Source organism: Solea senegalensis, linkage group LG9, assembly GCF_019176455.1.
Source record: "Solea senegalensis isolate Sse05_10M linkage group LG9, IFAPA_SoseM_1, whole genome shotgun sequence".
Lineage (NCBI taxonomy): Eukaryota > Metazoa > Chordata > Actinopteri > Pleuronectiformes > Soleidae > Solea > Solea senegalensis.
In genome coordinates, this window is record NC_058029.1 from 12,686,991 (window position 1) to 12,705,062 (window position 18,072).

Below are 18,072 nucleotides of genomic sequence, written 5' to 3' on the forward strand. Positions count from 1 at the left end.
AGTGTGTGTGTGTGAGAGAGAGAGAGAGAGAGAGAGGGAGGGAAAGACAGAGCCTAATGAAAGGGGCACATGCATTAAACTGCAGAGAAAAATATTCAGAGAGCACAGTAGCTTTAGAATTCCAGCTGTAGTTGTGTGGGCTGCATGTTAAAACAATTAAACGATTCACATTTCAAAAGCCTCTCGTCGAAATCCTGCATGTAAACATGCGCTGAACGAGGGAATGCACTTCCTCTATCCTCATTCCTAACATCTGTTCTTGTCTGTCTGTATTTTTTTTAATATGCAGCCATGCTCAGTTTTGCTGATAAGCCGTTGATTTGGTTTTTTTCTTTTCTTTCCTTTATTGTTCAAAGGCAGCACACTGCTTTCACAGCAAGACCGTACACAGTGCACACAAATATTTATACTGGTGCTAATGAGAAACACATCATTTAACCCAAATGGGGTGCGGCAAACACACACACACGCACACATGTGCATGCAAACAATCTTACATTAGCACAAAAGATAAGAAAAGACCACAGATATATTCAAACACGCACATGTGGTGCACACAAGCATGCTCTGTTTTGTTCTTTGTGCTTGAACTATATTTACCCAATAGAGGCCAAACGCTCATTTCAAATGCACACGCAATCTTATATCACAAAAGTTCCACATCCCTTATAGTCCACACTTGAACTAATGGGTGTTTGCTTGGAGTGTGAAAATACATGGCTCACAGTGGATAATGCAATCACCACAGGTCCAAAACGAATGTTTGTTTGTTGTAAATAGAGAATTCATTAATGAATGAATGAATAAATACCATCAATACATTGTTATGTTGTGTAGCCATACGAAACAGGCTACAATTGTCGAAAGCTTTATTAGAACTTAACATATATCATGTGAAATGCAGTTCATTTTTACATGTGTACAACAGTGTGAAGCTCACTTGCAGCAGTTTAGAGTCTTTTTTTTCAGTAAATAGACTCATTTGGAGCCCGTCAAGATCATTTACTGTTTTCCATTTATTTCATCCTGTGTAATAATTAAGCATTAAATTGATTATGGATTATTATTAGTAGTATTTCTGTGTGAGAGGATACCATGCATAACATTTTGAATTTTACTCACCATTAGTAACCCATGGTCTTACATTTTTCATTAATTTCACACTAATTTTATATTTAATTACTTATGATCCATCCAGGAATATTACCTAGATTTAACCATGGAGGTTTTCACAGAGATATAAAAATCTCTTTTACGTGGGTAAGTAATATTCCCCAAATAATAAAACATATAAATATGATTCAAAGATATACATATTTTAATATATATTATCTAAAAGAAGAAGAAACAATGTGGTCCCAGGACCAGTCCATGGGGGATTCTTCGAATATAAATTGGCATATGGAAAAACACATGTAATACATATCACCAGACATTGTTCGCTTTTCAACAGCAGTGAATTAAAGACATATTTCATGTCCAGGTGGTTCATCTCCATGACTCATATGGTCTGAACATAAGCCTCGAAGAGAATATGCCATCTGAATTGAACATATCCATCGCTCAATGTCAATGTCTTTGTATTCCGAAAATGTATTTGCCCCCTCTCTCTTCAGGGTGGTGAGAGGTCAAGTACTGGCAACAGACCACACCCCAAAAATAAGTAGAGACTCATTGTTTTCGCTCAATGACACTTCAGCTGGGTGGTAGCTTGCCGAGTCTGCCTTTCAGGCTGATAGACACTTTGCCGAAGTACTTCACGGTTCCTCTGCCTACTTTGTAATTCCTACATTTTAATATAAAACCTTTCCGCTCTTTAATCCATTGAAAACTCCTGTCTCAAATGGATGTAAATGATAAGGATATTTTCAGAGTGCAGAAGAGCGAAAATAATATCTGTGAATTTATATAATCCTCTTGATGTGTGCCTTGTCCCGACTATCTGTGGACTAATGATGACACGGACTTGACAATTCATCCTGCTCAGTCAGGCCAGGCAAATATTACACTCGTGAATTGAATGAACTTATGAAGAAGACACACATATGCATTCATGGATACAGATGGAAGCACAGATAAACTTGAGAACACACACACACACACACACACACCAGCATCCCAGGATTCGATCTAATCTCCTGAGCCCTAGAGTTCCTGGCCCTGGGCCATTAGAATAAGCTAACTGAGTACAGAGGAAACAGAGGAGAGACGGAGCTAGGAGGAATGTGGCGTGAGACAGTGAGTCAGGTAGAGAAAGAGTAAAAATAAGTTGAGCAACAGGAGAGGGAGGGATAAAGGCAACGGGCAGGAGATATGAAGACAGTGAGAGGGAGGGTGTTTGTGTTTGGGAAATGGAAATCCTTTACAATCTTAAGTGGTTTCCTCTCCCTTCCTTCCTCCATCCTGTCCTCTGTTCCCTCTCCCTCCCCCAGAGCTCCCACACTACTAACGAGAAAACTGTCAGTGTATTTAACACCGAACCTCTACCTGCTCCACAGTTGAAGACTTTATAAAGAGAATCTCTGCATTATCTTAGAGGACAAAGTAAAACTTTTCTGTCTTTGTTCACTCAAATAACTCAAGTAATTCTTAGGATGCTATTTTTAACTATATGCACCACACACTCACATAATTCACACACAAAAGCGTTCACTTTTTAGGGACAAAGAAGCAAAGAAGCCTTGGAGACGACGCATGTTGTAACTCACAAAAAAGGGACTTATTAAAAGGAATATTTTATAATAGACATACGTTTTTTAAAACAACATAATTACTTAGATTAAGTAAAAACCTCACAGAAACTAGAACAACAAAGTTCCCGCGTGATAACTGGAGCAGGCAAACCAACTGAACACTGTCCCTGTTGCCCACAAAGGAATACTTTATTTATTTACCAGTGCCATTTTCTACATGTTTCACATTATCCAACTCTCACTCTTTCATGTCTGAAAACTCTAAATCATTACTTTCATCGCGCCCCCTCCCTTTTCTGTCAGCCCCAGGTTATTTTTACCCCCTCCCTCCACTGCCCTGCGCCTCCTCCCATCCATCCCACCGTTTCCAGGAGAACTCTGAGCCAATTTGGACTCTCTTAGTCACGCTAAGCACTTATCTTGTCCCCAATGAATGCCCCTGCAATCAAACCAACACTTATCCGGTTGTAAGGCATTCTAATGGCCAACTAATAATGAAACTCCTCCATTGTGAGTTAACAACTAACTAAGACGTGTACAGTGATCAGCAAAATGAAATTTTAATGAAGGAATTCTGCATGAGAGAATCTGACCTGTTCATGATGGAGGCAACAGAATAAAAATCACCTGCAGCTGCGGCATTCAGGGTATTGTGTGAATTTATAACTGGATGGATTTGTATTTCTTAAACAGTCACTCTAATGTTTAGTATTCATAAAGGCTTTGTCTGCAATTTAGTGCAACAATCTGGTGCCTAGAATATCCACTTGCAAATACACACATATCATGTCATCAAACAAACATCTAAGGTCACATGCTTGGTTGTTTGTAAGGCTTTTTTGTCCGTCACTGCAAATAAAAGTGTTGTCTCTCCTCTGCAAAGTGACACTCTAATTATTCTAGCTGATGCTTATGCAATCCAAAAAGTCAAAAAACAAGAAAATATGCCCTAATACCCACTGATCGGTGTGCTTATGGAAATCGAGTATCATAGTACCTGTTGGGAGGCAAATCCAAGTTTTTGGGGTTTTTTTTTAAAAGGAGGACCAGAGGATGTGTTCCAACTATCAGGGAAACACAATCCTCCACCTCCACAGGAAACTTACTCCTGGGCCCTTTTAAAAGGGTCCACAAGTGACTGTCAATCCTCAGATCCAGGAGGAACAATGTAGAACAGCAGACCAACTCTTTAACCTTACAGCGTTGCTAGGGGTTTCATCGGAGGATCCCCCCCCTGTTGGATGGGAGCCATCCGGTCCTTGTACTACCAAAGTGAGAGTGAGATAATGTAGTTCTGTTGGCCATATCTAAACATGTGCACTGGTGCGGTTTGTGGCCATGTGTGAAGTGGGCCGGATGAGAGTCAGCAACTCCAGTTCTGGGACTGTGGTTCTGACCTGGAAGATGGTGGACTGCTTCTTCCAGATGGGGAGTGATTTGCTGCTCCATGTGTATTGTACTGGAGAGTCGTAGTGAAAAGGGAGCTGAAATGCACAGCTCTCTATTTACCAGTCAATGTATGGTCAGTTAGCTTTGGGTGGTGACCTAAAGAATGAGATTGCAGGAATAAGTGACCAACATTACAATGGGGAGACTGGGCTCAGGAGCGAGCTCTATAAAGTAGCCTGTTGAGATGGTTCTGGAATCTGGCCAGGATGCCTCCTAGTATGACTTTGGACATTTGGAGGTCTTCTGAGCATGTTGCACAAGGAGTAGGCCTCAGGGTAGACACAGAACCCACTGGAGGGATTATATATCTTGGTGTGGGAATGCCTTGGAATTCCCCTAGGAGGATCTGGGAAGATGAACATCTGGAAAATGCCTCTGTGACCAATCCCATATAAGCAGAAAAAAATAATGTAATGTTAAACACATATGGGCCACCTGCAGTTACACTGGCTAGCATTGTTACCTCACAGCAAGAAGGTCACTGGTTCAGATCCCGGTTGGCCCAAGGGCCTCACTGAGTAGATTTTGCATGTTCTCACTGTGTGTGTGTGGGTTTCTCTCTGAATACTCTGGCTTTCTCCCACAGTCCAAAAACATTTGATTGGGGATTAGGTTGATTGGACACTCTGAATTTACTGTAGGTGTGCGTGTCAGAGTGAATGGTTGTTCATCTCTGTATGTGTGCTCTGCAACGGACTGGCGACCTGTCCAGGGTGAACCCTGCCTTTCACCCTACATCAGCTGGGATTGGCTCCAGGACCCCACAATCCTCATGTGGTGGAAAAAGCAGTAGAATATGGAAAGATGGCAAACACATACATTTGAAGGAGTTTAACTTTTGTTCTTGTAAATCATTAACTTTCTTTCTCTATCCACACATAACAGTTCATTCTTGCTAATGAACACATCCCAAACACATTTAAATGTTTGGTTGGCCTGTACTGATTCTTTGTGCATGCAAACACTCGTGACAATCTGACTGAAAGCGCTAAAACCAGGCTGTCAACTTGCTGCTTAAATCCCAGAGATTCGTTGTGTCTTTTTGTTCAGTCCATATTTTAAATCTGATTTCACAAAGAAACAATGGTATGTACCAATGCAGACACTAGACAGATGGCCATGTGACTGTATCAGTATCAGGGAAGAGTCACTTAACTTTGGCTTCCACATCATGATGTTAAGTCAGGTAGGACTGCAGCGGCTCCCCAAATGACTTTTCTTTGAGTAATCACAGCTGATTATGTCGTAGAATCTGTGTTTACATATTTTCCATCTGTACCAATCACAATGGCTTGACTCTCACCGTTGAAGTTGATATGCTGATTACAGGGCATGTGTGCTGTTGTCCTTAACTGTGTCAGTGTGCCTTTGAGAGGAGGCCTGGCAGATGAGAAGCAATCACTCTGAACACATGTTCTTATTCACCTCCTCTCGAGCAGATGACTACAATCATATTGATTACTGCTTTGTTGAAACCTCTCCAACAATCAAGCAGACCCTCATCAGTAGATACTTGAGTTAGTCCCATTCACCACAGAGACCATATTGTTTGGTGATCTGTGGTTTATTGGCTGATGACAACAGTGCAAACATCTTGCTTTCAAATGCTGCTTAAATCTGAGTATCATTAGAGCACTATCCTGAAATGGGTGCTGTAGTGGAGCATCATTTTAGATGGATTAAAAGATGGGCCCATCATTGTGTAAGTCAATGCGAACAACACAACCACACCACACTGGAACACACACAACTGTAATGCAATCCCATGGAGCAGAAGAACAAGTGGCTCACGCACAATGAGGTCATCTGTTTTGATTTGACATCACACTGTCTGCTGACAGACATTCAAGCCCATTGTAGAAAACTCTGGGCAAGTGATTAATTGAGGACTCAAAACAGAATAAGAGGAAGGAGTTTAAAACAAAACAGAACCACATAGCATACTGATTGCCAAGTCCAATCACTTAACAATTGATCTTTCCCAGAATAAAATCTAATATCTAAAGCTCAGCTTGTCAACTAAAGAGTGACTTTGCAAGGCTCCAGATAAGTACACAGGGTTGAGGCAATGCCTGCTCACTCACCTTTACACTGATTGGTGTTCTTGTCCAGGATGGCCTTCGTTGATACGATCTTCCCATATCTGTAGAGAAAACAATGGAATATTCTGTAAAATGTTCAATCACTTTTGATATTCTGGGGCAATATAGATTGTTCTTTGAGACTAGTGGTAATTTGTCATTAGCCATGCTAGGTCCATATAGCTGGTAGGTGGATTACCACAACAGTCTGATTCTATAGACTATTAAGTGTAATGTCTTTGGTGCTCCCCGGACTTTTTATTAGTGCCACCATGAGTTTAACATTCTAGAAACACTTAAAGGAAGTTCTTCAGCTATTGCGTGGATCTCCATGAACTTAGAATAACCCATCTACAAAGTCCTTTCAAGTAATGACTTGCAGTCCATCTTAATTTTATGCATCTACTGCAGGAACTTTCCCCAGAGAACAAGGACCTTTTAAAGAACTCAATTTCCATACCCGTGTTTTTACATTTCTTACTGGAGAGTCAATGAATTGACAAATATTGTGGTCTAGTTGTGCAGCCACCTTTTTAAAAATCAAGGCATGTACAAAAATATATGAAAGTGAGCAACACACTTTTGTTAACTCTCCTGAGGTTTTGGTCCTTATTGAAACTTCAAAGGGCACACACATCATGTGCTCGGGGAACTTTTAACCAAAGGTATTGGAGAGAGGGTCTTGGGAAATACGTTTCCTGAACTTTGCGTCATCTCATTTTCTAAAAATTTGAATTTGGTCCATTCTTTGATTAATCATCTGTAAGACTAACATTACTCACGTCAGCCATGGTTTTGAAAATATAATCACTGTCAGCTTAATGCCAGCACGTTAGCATTGTCTGGGTAAAAACATTTTGGTGGTTACATGATACCAGTATCAAAATGTTTTTACGGTCAACTGTAGCGACCCTTCCAACTCACAACTTTACGCTCCAAGTTGGAGTGGAAAAAAATAACCCATATACACATTTGAACCAAAAAAGTAATCCTAGCAGTTTCTTAAGGTGTCAAACTTTTTAGTGTTAAACCTGTATGAAAGCTTCTATCTATTCATTCTGTCCTTATCTATTTCAAATCCCAACCTCAGGCTCCAGAACTCAGCAAGCTCTCTTTCATAAACGATAATAACCACACATCTGTATCTGTATGACACCCAACCCTGCTAGAGGGGCCTATGAGAGAGACAGGCAAACTCCGTATCGTTTCCATCTGTTCTCTCTGACAAATTTTAACGTCTCCTGCCCACTTCACCACCTGACTCTCTTTCTTATATTTGACACCTCTGCCTCTCTCTTTGTCTTCTTTCCTTATTTTGCCCACCATCTCCATCCCACTCCTATTCTCCAGCTCTCTGTTCTCAGAAAAAAAGTTAATAATGTTTCTTATCAGCCTGGCCTTTCATTCCTCCTGGAAAGAGAGCAACAGAGGCAGAGGGTATGAAGACGGGGGTGAGGGGGGTGGGTGGGGTGGGGTGGAGGAACTCAGAGAGAACACTCAGATCACTGAGATCAGTCTGGATCACTGCCTGGCTCTGTGGATGAGACATTTAAATTAATGTTTTAACATTTTTGTATGATGCCTGATTGGCTGACCGACTGACTATCAAACAAACAGACAGGATGACAGGCTGGCTGATGGCTCCAGGTGAGAGATGGGCTTTTATACTCTCATCCCTTTTAGAGCTAAAGAAAAAAAAAAAAAAAAAAGGCAGATAAAAACAATAAAGAAAACCAAGTGAAATTACGACTGAGGAGGTTGCGAAGAGGGGAGGTGAAAAAGCGAGAGTAGCGAGGGAGCAATGAGAAACAGACGAGGAGAGGGAGAGGGAGAGCAGTCAGTCAAAAGATAAAAACAGACGCTAAAGGCGCGGCGGAAGCGGGGTAGTCAGGGAACGATGGAGAGAGATAGTAAGAGGTGTTTAATAAAGAAGAGATCATTTAGTTGTCACCATCAGGAGAGTCTCTTTCAGCGAGCCGCTTCTGTCAGTAGAGAGGGGAACAGAGACTAGCTCTTCTGACAGCCTCAAATCAACTCTATTGGGACAGGAGACTTAAGAAATAAAGACAGAAAAAAACGCTTTAAAGGGCTGCTATCACACATAATATGACAGCTGAGCAGCCTATGATCTCGCTGTTGGAAGAGAGAACAATGTACAATTCTTGCACGTTCTCCTTCATTTTGAGATTGTTTTAGGGTATTTACACATCCATTGATTGTGACAGCCTGAAACGAGGTCTGATGTTTGCCTGGGTGTTTTTCACAAAGTCATGGCTGGTGGTAAACAAGATCTTTGGCCTGCGGTTTGGGGAGCAATCCAATGCCTGCAGACGTGGAAAACACTCTGGAAAAAAAAACAAAAGGCAGGGCTAATCGCCCACACATCTACGCACAAACAAACACACATGCAGACACACACACGCAAAGCAACCTCACAAATCAAAAACACCAAAGCGGTAATCACACACATTACACACGCCATCTGGCAGTACCCAGCGTTTTGACTTCTGCCTTCATTTAATTAAAACTTGGTATCGATGTGCGAGTGTAAACACCTATAGTGCACGTGTGAAAGTATGTGTCTGGACACATTTGAGGATACAAATACTTGTGTGGGTGCAAAGTCCTTGAGATTACATGTATATGAGTGTTTGTGGAATGAGTATGAATGCAGGACAAAGACCTCATGCACCACCAATTTCTTTGGCAGGTTGTTCCCGGGCAGACAAGTGAAAGATTTCCAGACTTTGTGCATAAAACAGAGTTAGAAAAAACAGGGAGAGAGAGCTAGATGTATCTAGCTCGACACATTATGAATCTCAAAGACATATGTTCATAGCTGTCTATTTTCACCAAGTGGAAAACAAATACAGCATATGTTTTAATGGGTAGCTGTGATTGTGTGTGTGATATAATCAGAGCAATGACGTTCTTTCTGTGGTTGCACATTTTAGCTGGCCTGAAAAACAAGGAAAGGACAGTGGAGGAGAGGACAGGGGAGGAGACGATGCCAAGGTCTTGGGGAAATGTCAAATTACAACAACACTGCATCATCCCAAATAGTGTCTTACTCGGAACTTGACTCAGTTGTAAAATTCAATTTTATCCTGGTGGCTACAAGAATGTGCTATTGTAGAGGAGAGACGGGGGAGAGTATTGACTGCAGATCAGATTATGAAGGAACGAGGTTGAGGGTAGTGAGAGGAAAGTTCTGAGTGTCCTGTTCTGTGCTCAATCCCAACTGGGAACCTTTAGCTGATTTCAGCAGAAGCCTGGAACAACCTTCAAAAACATCAACCTGCACTTGACCGAACAGCAGCGACACATGAGACAAATAAAAACCATTCAAATACTTAAAAGATTCCGCCAACGGATTCAAAGGAGCCAGATGGCCAGCTCTTCCATATCCCATTGCTTTTCATTGTGCCATAGAAACAGTCAGTAAAAAAGGAGCTAGGTTATGTAATTTGTTTCTGTTGGATACTCATTATGATTAAAAAAAATCAGTCATGGGAATTGAGTTTGATGCAACACTTCCTCATTAAGGAGCTTCCCAACAAGCTTTACAGAGTGATCTAAAGCACAGCTAACTTATTCAGGGCTACTTGACACACAATCACCATGACAACATACTAATACTGGACATTCAAACAGTTCCTGGTGGCACTGCACACGATGGTGTTGGGACCATTTCTCTGAGATTCTGATCCACTAGAAAAAAACTGCATCACATAATTGCTGCAGCTGCACAACGTTGCCAAACGCATCCTAACTTACACATCTGAAAGGTGTTACTTGGATTTAGATCTGGCTGTTGTGTTCATGAAACAATTAAGAGTGAAATAAATCATTAAATGATTGTGCAGGAAGTAGTCATTAAATGATGGCACTGTAAACTGAGGCTATAAAGGGATGCACGGCCTTTACTCGGACAGGCTGTGGCAATCAAACCATGATTGGTGGACTGTGTGCTAGGATAGTTACAGTACCATAAGGCAGACTGGGTCAATGGATTCATGTTGTTAAATTCTGACTTATCATCTGCAGCCTCAGCAGAAATTCAGTTTCATCAGACATTAGGCTATGTTTGATGCTTTTTTTTATTGCTCGCCAAACTTTGGCAGAGTCGGGTTATCTCCGTAAAAGCTCCAACCAGTGTAGCCGCTCTCTTTTGACCTCTGTCATCAAGTGTTTCCCCCTGCAAAGTTGCTCACTATATGGTTGTTTCCTTTCTTGCATAAGTACTGAAAATATAATGCATAAAAAAAAAAAACACCCTCTCTGCACTGTGCATTTGTAGCACGGGTGATAAAGTATTCAACCGAGACTCGCTGACTTATATATATATAAAAAAAGTCTATTTTTCTTGGCTTGACAAAAATGCTACAAAGCCCGGTACAGAACAGTATAAAGCAGAAAAGAATACGACTGTATGAGGCAGAGAAGAAAGCCTTTTCCGCAGCAGCAGTTGGGATGAGTTGGTAAGGGGGGGTAAAGGCTCACAGACTTCCAGTATGACAACTCTTTCAGGACAAGGTACATGTCCTCTTCACCGATAGGTCTTAGAACCCGAGCCAGAAGTGGAATTTAGATTTTTTTTTTTTTTTCACACCAAACAGTGTGAAACACAAAGAACAGTAAGCCCACTGAAACTGACAGCATTTCCCAGACTGTCAAGACTTAAGGAGGAATGTCAACACAAATGTCAGTGCACCCAATTTCGGCAAGGTTGACAAAATCTGTGTGTGTGTGTGTGTGTGTGTTAATGACAGTCCTCAGAGGAACCACACGGCAACAGATCTGTGTTTGCACTCCCTTGTGCAGCACTGTCGGCATATGGAAGCTCACCATTTGATGTGACACATCATAACACAGATCCCACCAAAGTGTGTATGGCGTACAGTGTATAGACTGTACTATACTGTAAAATGTATCTGCATATTCTGCTGTGTTTGAAAATTAGACCATATATGAGACCATATAGATACATATATATATATATACATATATGTTTGTGTGTGTGTGTTCATGGGTGTTCATGCAGGTTGGTCCCTGTGTGTGGTGTCTTCTAATTGGGCATCCGATACAGCTGTCTTGTCTCCCGTGTTTCCCTCAGTTTCCAACCGTTAGAGTCAAACAGACTTACACTGAAGGAAGACGGAAAGAGTTTCAGAGCTTGAGATGTCCTCAAATCCATTCCCATATGTCGTCTAACATCTTCAGGCATGATTTCCATGGGGGAAAACGGGCAACGAGATTTGAGTTTACACTGATAACAGTTTTTCAGGACAGAAATACACGTGCGGGGTTTATGTTTCAAAACACCTGCTACCAAGACAACAAGCACAATTTCCAGCACTCGCTTTGCATGTTTCAGAGCAATACATTAGTTTTTCTAACTCAGCTGCAGATGATCAAAGAGAGATTGTAAATGCATCCAGTGTGTTGTGTTCCTGATTGTTCGTGATTTCTCCTTTGAGTGGTGAAACTTTCCCTGTCCTAATACAACCCCCTTGATTGTGAAGTAGATCCATAGATAACTAGATAAGGGTAGTGAAGCAGAGGCAAGCACGAGAGAGAAAGAGGGAGAGAGAGAGAGAGAGAGAGAGAGAAAGCAAGGCAACGGGTGTGAGTGAAAGCGAGCGTGTGTGCGAGAGAGAAATTGTCCTTGTGCTGTGCTTTAGATTCCGATCACGTTCCGCTCTGTCCCCAGACGTTGAAAGTGTGTCCATAGTTTGGGCAACCGGGGGAGTGATTGGAAATGTCAGCTGACAACAGCACTTTTCACTGACACTCTGAGAACTGGCACCGAGACAGGGAGAGAGGAAGGGAGGGAGGGGTAAGGGATAGAGGGAGGGGGGACACCGAGAGAAGGATGCAAGCAGGAAATGAGGAGGATGACAGAATGGGAAGGGAGAGGATGGTGATGGTGGGTGGGTTGACACACACACACACACACACACACACACACACACACACACACACACACACACACACACACACAAAAGCCACACTTGCTAACAATAAAGATGAGGATGACATTGAGTTGAAAGTGTGTATGATGAGTGTGTGTGTGTCAGTTTTGAGGGATTGTCTTTCTGTTATTCATCGTCACTCTGTGCACAAGTTAAATGTTTGTGTGTGTGTTCCCCCCCTTTCACACGCTCACTCTATTTGTATGTGTGTGTGTGTGTGTGTGTGTGTGCATGTGCATGTGTGCCTGTCATGCCAGTGAGTGACAGGAAACTGCCACTCAGTGTATTTTCTAAAAGCCGGAGAGAGCTGGAAACTCAAGGCTGAAGCTGCTGCCCAGCAGAACACACAGTTCACCCTCCCCCGACGACCTTTCCTAAACGTTACTGGCCACTTGGCACACTCACTGGGCCTCTAATGAAACTTTTATTGGCACCCATTTTTCACCCTGATTCTCCAGAACGCCTCCAGGGCTGAGCAGAAATACAACAGGCTTGAACTGCAGCTGACACGCAGAAGGGCAAGGTATGGTGTACAAGAGCGGGACTCTGCGTGAGTGTAACTTATATTCTCTATATTTTACATTTTCTTTATTTCAAAATCAATTTGATCATTGATTAAAATGCTGATGAGTTCATTTAAAGCCCTGAGCTCGACAATGTTTCCTGCTAGTTCTCCAGTTACATTTGCTGGCAAAGATGTTAACTGTAGGCAAACAAGACCCTATGGGAGCGCTGGTTTATCATATGCATTAAACTATCATCATTACAGACTCATAGCTCAGAGCAATGCAAATACAACAAATGTACAGAGAAAAGTAACAAATCATAGAATCAAAGAATTCCAAAAGCACAAAAAAAAGCCCGAAATATTGGTAAATGTGTTGGATTAATGCAAGATTAAAACCTCTGCAGAGAGACGATAGAGGGACGTGTGAGTAAACTTGTCTTTTTAGGACCTTTCCTGTCAAAAACACTGACCTTGTCAGGACCAGTGGGTCCTTGTGAGGCACAACTTTATTTCTGAGAGACTGGTTAAGTTCAGGGCTAACAATTGTATTGTTGTGAGGTTATGGTTAGGGTGAGGCATTAACTGGTTATGGGTAAAGGATCATGTGTGTTTGTGTGTCCGTGTGCCCCTTTAGAGGTCAAGTGCAAAATGCTCAGTAGAATCACTGTTTGACTCACCTAGTACTGAATGGGTGCTGTTTAACTCATGTTAATACTTAAGCCTCAAAATGTCCGTCTGGAAATGTCCAGTGAGTTAAAATACTGTATTAACAATTTAATTTGAATAGAATTTGCCAGCTTCCTGCAACAGCACGAGTGAAATTACCGTAATAACCACATGTTGGCTTTGACTTGCAATTACTCAGCTTTCAGAAACATTACATTAATTCAAAGCACACTTGCGCAAATGTGTCACCTGCGATACACTCAGTGTTAAAGGGTTAAATAGAATAGAATAGAATAGAATAGAATAGAATAGAATAGAATAGAACTCACGGCTGGCAGAGTTTGATGAGGTCCTGGTCGGTGGTAGCTGGTGGCAGGCCTCTGATGTACAGGTTGGTCTTACTAAGCTGCTCCACTAACCCTCCTCCATGACCTCCACCTCCACCGCCTCCTCCTCCTGTGGTGCCAGGACTGGGCGGAGCCATGGGTTGAGGGGGAGGAACATAGGACTGCTGCAGAAAGAGAGAGAGAGAGAGAGAGAGAGAGAGAGAAAACGAGAGGGGAAGGTCATTTAGGGGCACAACAAAATGAAAACTGCTTGGTCCATAATCTAATGAGGACACAGTTATTTTCGGCTTCAGTTGGATCCATTACAAAAATGAAACTCTTACAAGACTCGCATCCTTTTTAAAATAATCTCTTCCTGCATCACGTCCCACAGTGATATGTTAATTCAACCGGAAACACATCAAATCAAGGAAGCAGGATATGTACTTTATAACTACTGATGATTATGGTACCAAGTTTTGCAATAAGCTTGTATCAATAACAATTACAGGCTGTGCTGCAGCCTATAACAGCTTGAGTTAGCTTGGAGGATAATACAATAATCTTTCACATTCAGTCAGTGGCATGACAGGAGTTACTGTACCTATTGTAGATTATAATGTTTTAGAATTTGTCAAGCTGACTTAAGGATGTACTGTTTTCAATGATTTCATGGTATACAACGTTATTGTTTTCATGCATGAGTGAGTACTCTAGCGAAAGTGAGGCACAGTTGAGTGTTGTTGTTTTTTCTGCCAAGGTGGTGGAGTAAATTGATAATTCCTGCAATTAATAGCACAGTTACTTTATCAGCTAAGCCTGAAGCATGTGTGGTGCAGCAGTGAAAAGGGTCCCCCATCAAACAGTGTTTTTCTGCACTACATTGCCACATATTTGTCATATACCGGTTTTGGAAGTTTTTTTACGGTTTTCGGTACGTACCGGTATACAGCCTAGCACTATTTTAATGTAACGTTGAAATTATACGTTAAATTCAATCAAACACATTTTCTACTCAGCATCCCTTCATCAGGTGCACAAACAATGCCATCCAGTGTTTAATCCAGGCCTAGGCCCTTCATCAGCTCAGACTTACTCAAACATTTCCAAACAGCCGCCACAGTCCAATTACAAAGCTCAGTACTCAATAAGATGAACATTTCTGGCAGAGAGGACGGCTTTGAGGATTAATATGGGTTTGGAGAGTACAAATCCACCCATGTCTGGCAAACACTGAGGTAACGTTTGCAGAAAGTAGAAAAGCTTGATTCACATTCAGCAGCATTCAAAACAATGATTTGAACCAGTTCAAAAACCTGGTCTTAACATCTCTAAGAAAAGTCAGGCAGCTCTCAGTGCAGGTGCAAATGCACTCAAGTGCCACAAATGAGATCCAGTCACTCAGACCACATAGAGGAGAGGTGGCTACTTAGCCCCTTCCTGGGGCTTTGGCCACATTTATTTTCATTTAGTCACACATGAATCACAAAAGAGCAGCCACACTGTCTACGTGAGACTGCACCAAATACGCAGACGAAACACATCAGCCATGCTGCTCTTTGTGAGTCTTTTCTCTGCAAGCTGAACGCCGTTCACAGCAAAGTCGAGTCCGAAAATGATTTTGACCACTGTTTTAATGGCTGTGTCTGTCACATTGATCAATTTTTTAGGCATTTATTGTGAAGTGTTTGCCAGATAAACCAATCCATGGCTTAAAAATGAAGTCCTGGCTTTTAGTTGCACATAAAGGCATAAGTTTGTTATATTCGTCATGTAAATCTTCAAAGGTAAACACTGTGTAAAACATAGCAGCAGCCCTGCAGCAGATAATGCTTCCTGGGTGAACAACAGCAGTATGTGAGATGCAGCAGATCTGCGATGTAGCCGTCACACTCTGCACACAGAACCTGTGTGGCCCAGATGTCACTCCACTATCTCCCTGTTTCACCTGCCCTCATCAACAGTCGACACACACAAACTGGCTACAGGACCTTCCATGTGCCTTTGCATATAGTCCATGTAGAGTTGGTAAGTAAGGTCAGTTGAAATGTGGACTTCTGCATGAGAACTACTGGGCCTGACGAGGTCAGTGCTTAGGCATGAAAACGGTCTTAACAAATACAAACACGTGCACAAACACACACATCCACACATACAAAAGACAGCATTAACACAACACAGGACACGTTCAGCAAACACGTAGCAGTGGAACAGTGTCATTTACAGGCCAGGGCTCTGCATTAACGGCCCAGCGTGAGCTTAAACACACTTCAACAAAACAAAGCACACAGAAGAAAAAAAAAATGACACTCTGTTATGCTTCATTCTGAGAGCTGTGATAAATACTACTCTATTTGTAATAATATCTTACAGGACAGGAGAACATAATTGTATGGTCTATGCAAATGTAAGAAACGCAAAGTGCTATAAAACTAAATCAAATCAATCAGTTGAAAGCAACGTAATTGCCAATTAATTAAGTCCATTATCAAGCAAAACCATCACACATTGTGCTGATGCCCTATACTGTTTATCTTCCTTTTTTTATATTCTCATATTGTGCAAGTCTGTGTCATTATATACACTAGGTAATTAATCAGTATTGAAAATAATCATCCATTGCTAATTGTTGCCTAAATGTCACTAGTAATAGGGTGCAATGCATGATGAATGGTTTATTTGCCTCCTAAAACTACATGGTGAATCGATTCGGTACAATAACTTTACAAATTAAGGATGTCTTGAAACTTTTACATTTTTACTTCACCTAACAGTAAACAGAAAGACAAAGGAAACACATCAAGAGATGCTCAGTACTCAACGGTGTGCAATTTTCACTGAGAAGTGCAGTGTTTTCATGAACTGTGTTAAAGACTGATTCAGTGTTTTACCCACCACCTCTGAAAAGCTACTTGTTGGGATGTGTCAAAGACAAATAAAACAGCTTTCCAGCCGGAAATCTGACAGTGACTCACCGCTGCAATAAAAACAACAGTAGATTTGTGAGATAATACATGTGCACGTCGCAAACATGCCATACATCCAAACACAACGTGAGCTCAACCAATTGACTGTAGACAAGACACAAAATGTAACCACAAAAGCAACCTACATCCACATGATTTACTCTTTCTGCGCTTTAAATTATAACAACACTCTGTATTGCATTTTTAGATTTTGGTTAAACTGCAGTCACCAAACCTGCAAACAAACACACAAACACACACACACACACACACACAGTTGATCAAAGATCTTGCCCAGGGAAACCTCTCTCAAGACATTCGTGCAGCTGTCAGTGTCCTGGCAAGAGTGAGCTGTGTGTGATGTGTCAAGAGACTGTGAAAGGGAATCCTCTCAAACATCACAATCTTTCTCTCTCTCTAGCATCCATGTTTCCTCCTTCTCTTCTACCTGTCAAATTTGGGTCAATCAGGGTTCAATCTCTCGCTCTTTTCACCGATATCGCTCCACTTTCCACACACTCACTCGACAATCTGGCCACTTGTGCCTCTTTCTTTCTCGCAATGTCTCTCTTTTAAGGATAACACCAACACTGAGAGCACGAATATGAGACACAAACATAACAGCAAACACAGTTTCTGCAGATTCCATGCATGACTGAGTCTATATGTGCAGGAGCAACTACCCATGATGAGTATTAACATTATTATGCCACAATGGTCTTCACAAAAGCCTATTCCATAACATAAACATTTGCTGTTGCCTTGAAACTTAATGACTGTGGAGACGTGCACACTGACTCCGCTCTGGAGGCTCATTTGTGCAGATTCCAATGAATAATATCTATGAAATCTGTGTTCTCTCAATGATCAGCGCTGATTAAGTGACACGGGCTGATTTATTTTGCTATCGCTAACCACAATTCTCATTTGTGCATGCGGCTGTTCAATGTGCGTGCCATGGATGTGGATGTTGGTATTGTGTTTATGCAAACAGGTCTGCGTCAGAGCAAAACAGACACACAAAGGGAAAGACAGAGCTCATTCACTCCAGTGCTACATTGATACTGTGAGAAACACACATTCTGCTCTGGATGTGCCTGTCGTCCACTCTACCCTGGCGTTTAAGAGCCTTCAAAATTTAAAAACACTGCTGGCTATGTTTTGGTTGAAAAAAAAATGACCTCAGGTAACAATGATCTAGTCATCCGCAGTCACTTATTTATTTATGTATATTATATAGTTTAAACCTGCCCTACACTAGAGAATAACTGTGGCGAGGAGGAATGTGAAGACCGTCTCCGTGAACAATAGAGAAAGAGGAAAAACTTGGATTTAAGGCAACAGTATGATTGCTTGTGTTATGTGTCCTGCAAGACCGTAACTTCCACCTCCATGTCTGTTTACATCA

The 18,072-nt window shown here is 41.6% G+C and overlaps 1 protein-coding gene across 5 annotated transcripts in view; it reads right to left on the reverse strand.

Annotated features, from left to right (window-relative positions):
• Positions 1-18,072, reverse strand: part of LOC122774399 (RNA-binding motif, single-stranded-interacting protein 3-like) — a 101,037-nt gene that overhangs the window by 56,585 nt on the left and 26,380 nt on the right. For 4 of the 5 annotated variants that reach the window (XM_044033622.1, XM_044033620.1, XM_044033618.1 and 1 more), the window contains 2 exons: positions 13,702-13,883; positions 6,227-6,285 (listed from right to left, as the gene is read on the reverse strand). In XM_044033622.1, the coding sequence (XP_043889557.1) occupies positions 6,227-6,285; positions 13,702-13,883 (241 nt within the window). The remainder of the gene's footprint in view (positions 1-6,226; positions 6,286-13,701; positions 13,884-18,072) is intronic. The other variant, XM_044033621.1, reaches the window with a different exon arrangement.